This window comes from Clarias gariepinus, chromosome 25, assembly GCF_024256425.1.
Source record: "Clarias gariepinus isolate MV-2021 ecotype Netherlands chromosome 25, CGAR_prim_01v2, whole genome shotgun sequence".
Classification (NCBI taxonomy): Eukaryota; Metazoa; Chordata; class Actinopteri; order Siluriformes; family Clariidae; genus Clarias; species Clarias gariepinus.
Genome location: NC_071124.1, coordinates 696,489 through 707,210, shown reverse-complemented (window position 1 = coordinate 707,210; position 10,722 = coordinate 696,489). Strand labels below are relative to the sequence as shown.

Here is a 10,722-nt window from a genome sequence, read left to right as displayed (position 1 = left end):
ACATACCTCCACTGCGATGGCTTGGTTGACTTTCTTATAATGGCAATTCTGTTGGCAACAAAGGTTTTGAAACAAAGTTTTTTGTTGTCAATATATCTCAAAACAGTTGTACTGTCAGTCCAAAATATGAAGTCCAGCAACTCCATTTCCAGTTGGCCTTTTAACATTTTGTCAGTGTTCACAGCAACTACTGATGCAGTCAATTCCATTCGCGGAATAGTGGTTTGTTTCAAAGGTGCTACACAAGAAGCATTAGGCGCAATGTGTAAGTCCATCAGCATTTACAAACTTAAGGTATGAGACAATTCCATATCCCATCTCACTTGCGTCTGAAAAGTGATGAAGTCGGGCTGTAGTTGTAACTTCAAAGTCAACTGGTTTTATGCATCTTGCCACACTGAACTCAAACAATTGATGCAACTCTTGTAGTCAGGCCTTCCGTCTTTTTGCAAACTGTTCAGGAATGTCGTCATCCCATGTGAGTTTTTCTTTGCACAACTGCTGCATTAAGATCTTGGCTGGCAGTATGACAGGTGCAAGGAAACCCAAGGGGTCGTAAATTGAACTAGTAATTGACAAGATTCCTCTTCTGGTCACAGGCTGCTCTTTTAAACTAATCTTAAACTTGAACGTGTCTGAATTGATGCACCACAACACCCCTAGAGCTCTCTCGACAGGAAGTACATCTTTACTCAAGTCCAAGTCTCTCATGTCTTTGATTCTTTCACTCTCAGGAATAGACGTCAGGCACGACTATTACTTGCCCACTTGGTGAGGTGAAACCCTCCACTTGCACAAAGGTTGGTGAGATTGTTATATAACGCAACTGCTTGATCATGGCTCGAAACAGACTTCAAACAGTCGTCTACATAAAAGTTTCTAAGTACTGTGTTGACTGCCTCAGCAGATGCATTGCTGCGGTTTTATTCTGCTGTTTTCCTAAGGGCGAAGTTAGCAACACTTGGAGATGATTTTGCACCAAACAGATGAACGACCATCTTGTACTCGACCAAATCTTGATTTACATCTCCATTCGGCCACCATAGGAAGCGCAGCAAATCTGTGTCTTTTTCTGGAACTCTCACCTGATAATACATGGCTTCCACATCTGCCATAATGGCAACTTCCTCTTGTCTAAAGCGTGTAAGCACTCCAATGAGTGAATTCATCATGTCTGGTCCCTGTAGGAGCTCGCTGTTCAATGATACTCCCTGGTAGCTGGCAGCACAGTCAAAGACCACCCTTAGCTTTTTCTTCTGAGGATGATATACACCATGGTGAGGTATATACCACACCTGACCATCTTGTCGACTCAAGTGAGGTGTAGGGACCTTGACTGCATGATCCTTTTCAAACATGAAGTTTGAATACTTCTCGTGAAAAGAGCGGTTATTCTGAGTTTTCTTTTGAGATTCAGTGCGCGCTGCATGGCTGCACTTCGGTTGTTGGGCATTTGAATAGCTGCTTTCTTAAATGGAAGACCGATATAGAAGTGATTATTTGTAAATTGCAGAGAGTAAGAGTTAGTCTAAAAACTGATAATCCTCTTGTGACAACTCTGCCTTATCATTACAATTCCGTTCAGGGAAATTGTATCAGCATTTGTTCCACACTTTCAATGAAAATTCTGTTGGCTGTAACACTTGCATGCTCGTTGTCATACAATTTTTCCTCTACCGATTCTCGAAGAGGTCCATTTAGAGTCCATCCAAAAGCAGTCTTTACTGCATATGGCCCTTTGTGCCTGCTGTTAATTACTTGCCATAGTTCTAGGAGCTTATACTCTTAGTTGCCCATGAGAATTTCAACTCCAGCATCAATCTGAGGCAATTTCACTTCACTGAGGTATGGCCACTTATCAATGTCGTGCTGTTGTGGAATGTTTTCCACTAAAACTAGGATGCTCTTTTGTGTAAACACTTTGGAAAGTTCAACAAAGGTGTTTTCTTCCAGACCATTAACCTCCAAGTCAGTGAGCACATAGCTTTCTACTTGCTTCTTTTAGTTCATGGTGCTTAACGTCATGTCAACTTTTCTGCCTTGAACATTTAATCGCCTTGCTAATGACTCCGTGCAGAAAGTAGCAGAACTACCTGGGTCCATAAAAGCATACACTTCTACTGTCTTGTCACCTTTTTTGGACTTTGTTTTAACAGGTACTATGGAGAGAATGCAATTGTCTCCAGCCCCAGTGTAGGCGCTAGTTCAATGACTCACTGTAGCCGGCAAAGTATTAACTGTTTCAGTTTCATCAACTTTTACCATTACCTGAGCTGTGTCTTGTGCGCTAATGTGTAGCATACGAGGATGTTTCTTTGAGCACGACTGACATGTGATTCTTCTTGTGCAGTCTTTGCTTAAATGTCCTTTTACTAAACATCCAAAGCAAAACCCATTCTTTCTCAAAAAGTCCAATTTGTCTTTATATGTCTTAGCGTTAAACTGGTAGCATTCATCTAAGGTATGACTTTTCTCACAGAATGCACAAGGTTTAGTGAAAGCACTGATAACCATTGCACCATTACTATGGAGTTTATTATGTGCCAAAATTTAACAAACAAACAGCGTTTTGCAAACAAAAACAATCTGTTTTGCAAAGAAAAAAAATTACTTTCTCACAAATGCAGCGTTTTGCAAACAAACACAATCTGCTTTGCAAAGAAAAAAATTGACTTTCTCACAAATGCGCCCAACGTATTTTCTCACAAAAGCGCTCAATCTATTTTCTCACAAATGCGCCCAACCTATTTTCTCACAAATGCAATGGAGCAACTTCCTCCTCCAAAACAGCAGATGGCGCTATCGGTCAATTTACTCTATTCTCCCAAGACCTCAAACAATGTGTTTATATGGTTTACCCTTATGTCCCAGAGGAATATGAGCAGGGAACAGTTTTGAGGCATCTATTATATATCCAGACAGCCAGACATATTAATAATCCACTATCTTTAGGATAGAGCCCTGTAGGGGAATACAGTTATATCAAACCACAGCTGCATTTTAATTAACTATTGAAGGCTGAAAGAACAGCCACCATGTTTGGCTTTTTATATCCATAACGGACGTATGCAACATGATGCATCAAAATCTTTTATAATTAGTGATCATATCTACATTCAAATAAAAGTTAGACATTATTCTGACTCTCTCTTTCTCGGTACAGTTGCACGCGAAGATGGAGAACGCAGAAGTGCTCGAGCTCATGGTGAGACGGGTGGAGAGCATCCTGCAGGATCGGTCTCACGGTAAGCCTGCGCGCGTCCAAAAGTTGTATTAATGTCATCAACCTGCACAAGCACCGGAATATGCCCAAATTTAAGCAATTGTGTGTGTGTGATACAGAGACAGACAGCATGAGCCGCGAGGCCAGTGAGCGCTTCGCCTCGGGCTACATCCAGTGCATGCATGAGATCCACACCTTTGTGTCCATGTGTCCCGGCATCGAGTCCACAGTCGCGGCAGAACTCCTCAACCATCTGCTGGAGTGCATGCCGCTACTCAAGGACCTGCAGGACGTCATCATTGATCTCGGCTCTGAGCTCCTGTCTCCTACGGGAACATGGCCTCGTATCGGTGTGCGTCTGTCCCTGAGCGCCTCCACCAACGGCGCTGAAGAAGATCCGAGCTCCGACCTACAGGAGACCTTCAGCAGCGAGTCAGCTCCGGGGTCTGCGGCGGAGGAGGAACAGGAGGAGGAAGAGGAGGAGGAAGAGCAGGAGGATCAGAGTATCGGAGCATCATCACCCCTACTGTACATCCATGACCGTGAGCCGCAAACACACTGGAAACAACGTGGCTTCAAACTGGAATTAACTTTATCTACACAGGATAAAAGCTCGAAGGATGCTGAAGGACACTGTTTTATCCACACTTACAGGTTGAAGTTGTAGTGGTGAGATGTTTGGGTTTATTAAGTGTAAATAAGATAGGAATTAATTTTGCTAAGGACTTTAGTCTGAAAGCACACACACACACACACACACACACTTTACAATAAGATAAAATATATTTCACATGTGATCGTATGTGGGGCGGCACGGTGGCGTAGTGGTTAGCACTGTGTTCTTCCACCCACATGATCGAGGGTTCGATTCCCTCCCCTGCGACTGTGCATGGAGTTTGCAGTTTCTCCACGTGCTTGGTGGATTTCCTTTCCTAGGTTATAAACACATTTACATGAACCCCTGTACGTGAACTGCCAAAAATCCCACATGTAAAGTGTGTGTGTGACTTTTCTATAAAACCTTTATCACTGTTGTGGTTGTTAGTCACAGAACCTCGTTTTAGGATTAAAACTAGACCTAATGGACGCCGCTCACGAAACATTTAACCTGTTCTATGTTGTTAAATACATACATCAATTCTTTATTTATAGACAAGTTTTATAATAAAAAAAAAAAAATAATAATAATTAAATACTTGAATAACAGTTTTTCGGTAAATGTTCTGCATGTAAAAAGTAATTTTTAGAATTAAGGTGATGTTTTGAGTCTAAAGCAGTATTTTGATCTTATTTGCATTTTTTTAATTAGTTACTACGATAGCTAAAGCAACTGTTATGAGTTTGTGTTATTCTGCCCCCTGCTGTTCTTTCTGGGTACTTGCTTGTTTTTCAGATGGGTGTTCCTCCAGATAATTCACCGGACGCGGCGGTTGGTTCGTCTCATCAACCAATCAGAATAAAAGGACCACCCCAAACTCCTTTCAGATGCCTTTGGTGCCATCGTGTGTGTCTTTGTATTGCGTCTCTGCTTTAAATTCGACCTTTGTATATTTGGGTATCTTACCAAAGAGAACTGATTTGTCTTGCTGTTGATATGACCTAAGCTTGTTTCGAATATGAGTGTGGATTCTGTTTCGGATTTGTTAGTCATCAATTTGTATCACCCTTTGTAAATATTGTTGTAAATAGCACTTTTTATTATATTAAGGGCTGTAGGAGGTTTGACGCCATTTCTTTTTTTATTTTTTTGGTTAGAAAGTTAGGGAAGGATTGTGTACTTTATTTTATTTTGATTCAGGAATTTTGTAAATCTAAAACAAAGGCTATTTTGTTTATTATTTTGGGATTGTCAACCTCTGAAGATGGAACCCTTACCTTTTGCCCAGAAAAAAAAAAAAATTCCTAATCTCTCTAGTAGTGAGACTCTTTCACTCACTTTTTGCTACGATACAAATCTACAACAGCGAACAAATCATCTTTGCGGCAAATATCCAATTGCTGTGCTGATGGCTGGATCACAAATTGATCTAATTTCAAATTTAGAAGTCATTTCCAATTCCCTCCTCCTTTTTGTCTTTGAGTTTGCTTAGTGGTTTTCATTTTAAGGAGGAGGTAATTGGAAATGACTTCTAAATTTGAATAGAATTTTCAATAGAAAGTGTTACCATTTCAATAGAAAGTGTGTTACCATTTTCAGAGCAGTCAAGCTGTGGTTCGAGTGTATTGTTGCAAGGCCTTGGTTTGTCAGTAGTTAAAGTTCCTCTGCACAATGTACATTTGGGCTCTGGTATTGTGTCGGGGAAAGTTAAACTGGCTGTTCGTGCAGAGTTGCCAGTTAAAAGTGTAAGGCTTATATTGGGAAATTACTTGGCTGGTGACAAAGTTTTTTGTTTACCAGAAGTGGTAGATGTTCCCGGTTGCGTACGATGGTCATGACGATTTGCAGGAAGAATTTACGAACGTCTTTAGCACATGTGTAGTAACTCGAGCACAGACTCAAAAGTGTAAAGTCACTGTCGACCTGTCAGAACCCTTTTTGCAAGAGAATAATTCCAAGAAATCTGATATAGTAGAACTTAAACTGTATGCACTTCCCAATGTTGATTTACCATGTAAGCGAGCTACGTTAATTGAGGCACAACGTACCGATCAAACTCTCTCTCATTGTTTTGCAGCAGCTGTCGAGCAGACCATTTTGACAGAACACCCCGTTGCCTATTTTGTTGAAGAGGGCGTGCTGATGTGCAGGTGGTCGCCAAATCATGGGCCAGGGGCAGCTCAGTGGTTAAGGCATTGGACTACGGTTCGGAAGATCCCAGGTTCAAACCCCACAACCACCAAGTTGCCACTGTTGGGCCCTTGAGCAAGGCCCTTAACCCTCAACTGCTCAGATGTGTAATGAGATAATAAAAATGTAAGTCGCTCTGGATAAGAGCGTCTGCCAAATGCCTAAATGTAAATGTCAAAGATGACTGGGGCACTGTTTTTCAGGTAGTGGTTCCAAAACCTTTTAGAGAACAAGTGTTGAGTGTAGCACATGACCATGAACTTTCTGGCCATGTAGGTATTCGAAAGATGTACGATTATTTATTGAAGAATTTCTTTTGGCCATCAATGAAATCTGATGTAGCAAAATTATGTAAATCGTGCTATCCTTGCCAAATGGCTGGCAAACCCAACCAGGTGATTTCCCCCAGCCCCATTGAAACTGATACCAGTGATTGGTGAACATTTCGAGCGGATTATAATTGACTGTGTTGGGCCATTGCCTAAAACAAAATCTGGAAATTAAATGTGTGCATCTACTAGATATCCTAAAGCGATTCCTCTCTGTTCACTTAAAGCTCATGCGGTTGTGAAGGCGATCATTAAATTTTTTACGATTTTTGGAGTGCCTAAATGCATTCAGTCGGATCAAGTAACCAACTTCATGTCTAAAGTGTTTGCTAAGGCCATGAAAAAGTTAAACATCAGGCTTCGAATATCTACTACGTTTCATCCTCAGTCACAAGGTGCACTTGAACAATTCCGCCAAACACTTAAGTATGTGTTCCGAACTTTTTGCGTAGAACAACCAAGGGAATGGGATGAGGAAATTTCCCTTCTGTTGTTTACCATTCAAACCACAACTCAAGCGTCGCTCGGATTCAGTCAGTCAGAGCTGATCTTTGGACACACGGTGCGCGGTACTTTGGAAATTTTGCAGGAGCAAATGTTGTCACTTACTCACCAAGCCCCCGTGAAAGACACCCCAAAATATGTTAGTTCTTTTCGCGAAAAGCTACACAAAATGTGAAAACTGGCATCGCTTGACTCGGCACAAGACCAAATGAAATTTTGTTATGATCAAAAAGATGTCCAACATTCATTTTGTGTCGGAGATAAAGTTTTAGTCTTACTAACTGTGCCTGGTGCAGTACTGAAAGCTAAATTCGCTGGTCCCTATGAAATTAGCGAAAAATTGAGTGATACTAATTATGTTGTTTTCATTCCTGAGCGTAGGAAGAAGTCACGGGTGTGTCATGTCAATATGCTCAAAGCATATGTGACCCATCACAATTCTGTGAAGAAGCATCCTGTTGTCACTGTTGCAGCAGCAGTTGTGTCCCTTGCAGAATACTCACCAGTAAAAAAACTAAAAAAAACTAAAATCACAGGACTTAATGACTACAGACCAGTCGCCCTAACATCTGTGGTCATGAAGTCATTTGAAAGACTGGTGTTGGCCTATCTGACATCACAGGACCCTTACTGGACCCCCTGCAGTTTGTCTATAGAGCAAACAGGTCTGTTGATGATGCAGTCAACATGGGACTGCACTTCATCCTTCAACATCTGAAAAAACCAGGGGCTTATGCAAGGGTCTTGTTTATAGACTTTTCATCAGCTTTTTATACGATCATCCCAGTACTGCTTCAGACCAAACTAAACCAGCTCTCTGTTCCTAGCTCTATCTGTCACTCGATCACCAGCTTTCTGACAGACAGGCAGCATCCAGTGAGACTGGGGGAATTCATGTCCAACAGCCACACCACCAATACTGGAGCCCCTCAGGGATGCGTTCTCTCCCCACCAATGACTGCACCTCTACAGACCCCACTGTCAAGCTCCTGAAATTTGCAGATGACACCACAATCATCGGCCTCATTCAGGACGGTGACGAGTCTGCATACAGAAGTCAGGTCGAGCAGCTGGCTGTCTGGTGCAGTCTCAACAACCTGGAGCTGAACACGCTCAAAACAGTGGAGATGATTGTGGACTTCAGGAGGAACCTACCTGCACTTCCCCCACTCACCATCATGAACAGCACTGTGACAGCAGTGGAGTCATTCCTGTTCCTGGGCACGACCATCTCTCAGGACCTGAAGTGGGACATTCACATTGACTCCATTGTTAAAAAGGCCCACCAGAGGTTGTATTTCCTTCGCCAGCTGAAGAAGTTTAACCTGCCACAGGAGCTGCTCACACAGTTCTACTTAGCCGTCATTGAATCCGTCCTGTGCACTTCAATAACTGTCTGGTTTGGCTCAGCTACGAAAACAGACATCAGAAGACTACAAATGACGGTTCGGACTGCTGAAAGAATTATTGGCACTGCCCTGCCCACGCCACAAGAACTGTATACATCCAGAGTGAGGAAAAGGGCTCGGAATATCACTTTGAACCCCTCACACCCAGGCCACCTTTTATTTGAACTTTGGCCACCGGGTCGACGCTATAGAGCACCAAACACCAGGACAGTCAGGCACAAAAACAGTTTTTTTTCCCCAGGCAATCTCCTTCATGAACAGTTAAACATCAACTGTCAAGAAATATATGTGCAATATTGTGTACAGTACCACAGTGCAATATACTGTATAATACCACAGATTTCAGATACTTTTTTTAAATAAGTTATATAAATATCTCACACCCTACATTTGATGTCAAACTTTTTTTTTATTTTTTTGTGTCATGCTGTTTTGTCTTGTCATTTGTTTTCTGTTTTGGAAGCTCTGTCACTAAAACAAATTCCTTGTACGTGCAAGCGTACTTGGCAATAAAACTTTTCTGATTCTGATTCTGAGAAAATGATGATTTGATGATGAATTGTGCCACATTCACTACTGACTCAGAAACCTTGTCGAATCTTACTTTCAAGTTATCTCACCTATCAGTTTCTGACAAAGCTGATATTAGAAACTTGGTTCGGAGTTATCATACCTTGTTTGGTGATTTTCCTTCAATGACACAAGTGTTAACGCACAACAATGTCAGTTCACATGAGCCTAATAAACAAAATGCGTATTGGGTAAATCCAGTTAAGAGAGAACTTATGAGACAGGAAACACAGTATTTACTTGAACATAATTTGGCTGTCGCGAGTTCTAGTCCTTGGTGTTCTCCATGTCTTATCATGCTCAAATTAGACAAGTCATCACGATTTTGTACTGATTACAGGAAGGTAAAATCGGTTACAAAAGCTGATTCTTTTCCCAAATGTATGTGAATCCAAATATGGAAAGCACTTTTAAACTTAATAATCTGAGGTTTTGTCCAGAGATGTTTCGCCACATTTCAGCAACTAATGATGACTGCTGCGCGGTTTGGCTGTGTCCTCTTGCCTGAACATCCATCAGTTCATCTTCGAGCGCACGGCGAGGCAAACCGAATGTTGCAGCCAAGTCCTTGATTTTTTCCACAAAGAAAGTGAATGGCTCTCTGATGAAATGTCCTGCATATTTTATTTTCTCAAAATCAGAAAAACGAGAGATTAATTTTTCTTGCATTTGACTGACAGTTTTAACAAATCCTTCTCTCTGTTGCATGTCCAGTACACCATCACACGCGTCATTCAGAAATTGAAAGTGAGTTAGATCACTATCTCTCTCACTAAGTTGTGCAGTGTACAGTCCTAGCTTCATTTTGAAACTCTTAACGCAGCCCAACAGGTCATCAACATGTTTTCCATCACCTTGAAGTTACAGCTTCAGCTTGTTTAGGTGAGCTGTGACGTCTGCAAGAAAAGCAACATTTGTTTTCCACTCATTGTCTCTCAAGACTGAAAATCTTTCTCCTTCGCCGATGTCATTAAGAAAGTGAACTATCTCGGGGAGTACAGCCAAAAAGCGATTCAAGACTTTCCCACGACTTAGCCATCTCACTTCACTGTGCAGAATGAGGTCTCTGTAGGCACTGTCCAGTTCGTCCAACAATGCAATAAAACGGCGGTGCATTAAAGGCAGCGCTCGAATGAAGTTGACCACCTTGACCACGGTGTCTCCATGAAGTATCCATCTACTAACTTGCTGCATAGTGCTTGCTGATGCACAATACAGTGAGATGCCAACAAGTCAGGGGATATTTTTTGCATTTCAGCAACGAGACCCTTGTGTTTTTCCGTCATTGAGGGCGCACCGTCAGTAGTGATGTAGACAACTGAGGATGCCGGTTTGTTCATGTCTTTGCATGCTTCACTAAGTGCTCTATAAATATCCTCGCCCCGTGTTCGTTTGTGTAGCGATTTCAACGTGAATAAATCTTCTGTAATCTCAAAGGTCTCTGAATTTTCTCACACATCTCACCCAAATGCAAAGCTGAGCAACGTCTCAAAAACTGAGCCAAACTGAGAGCTGAAGCAGTGGTTAGCTCAGTTTTTAATTCTGTTAGCTGTTGTTTAGTTCTGTCAAATTTTTTAGATATTTTAGAAATTCTACGAGTAACTGTCTCGTTGCTGAGCCGCAAACTTTTATCCTACGAATTATCATTACCACAAGAATCATTCTTGTTGCTCAGATCATCAAACAGACATTGTGTTTCCAGAAAACAGTTCTTAACTAGCTCCACATCACTAAATGGTTTGCTGTGTTCGGCAAGGAGCCAGGAAATTTTGAACGTTGCTAATGTCACGGCCTGAGACCCTTTTAAGCTAGCTCGCATTGTATTCTGTATTCTGAATTTCAAGACTGGTTATCTGGAAAGCTTTTTCCTGAGATCCAAGTGGATATTTCTTGTCAAAA

General features: G+C 41.6%; 1 protein-coding gene across 1 annotated transcript; it reads left to right on the top strand.

The window, feature by feature from the left end:
- Positions 1 to 261: 261 nt before the first annotated feature.
- LOC128513410 (transcription cofactor HES-6-like) lies at positions 262 to 3,890 on the top strand. Its single transcript, XM_053487164.1, has 3 exons — positions 262 to 294; positions 3,164 to 3,245; positions 3,343 to 3,890. The coding sequence occupies exons 1-3, from the start codon at positions 262 to 264 to the stop codon at positions 3,888 to 3,890; spliced, it is 663 nt and encodes a 220-aa protein (XP_053343139.1).
- Positions 3,891 to 10,722: the final 6,832 nt, after the last annotated feature.

What these genes read in the sequence shown, in the direction of transcription:
- LOC128513410 (XM_053487164.1), top strand. Translation starts at nt 262, where the DNA reads ATGTGTAAGTCCATCAGCATTTACAAACTTAAG. An exon ending in TCAGCATTTACAAACTTAAG is followed by an intron (nt 295 to 3,163) that starts GTATGAGACAAT and finishes TTCTCGGTACAG; the next exon opens with TTGCACGCGAAGATGGAGAA. An exon ending in CCTGCAGGATCGGTCTCACG is followed by an intron (nt 3,246 to 3,342) that starts GTAAGCCTGCGC and finishes TGTGTGATACAG; the next exon opens with AGACAGACAGCATGAGCCGC.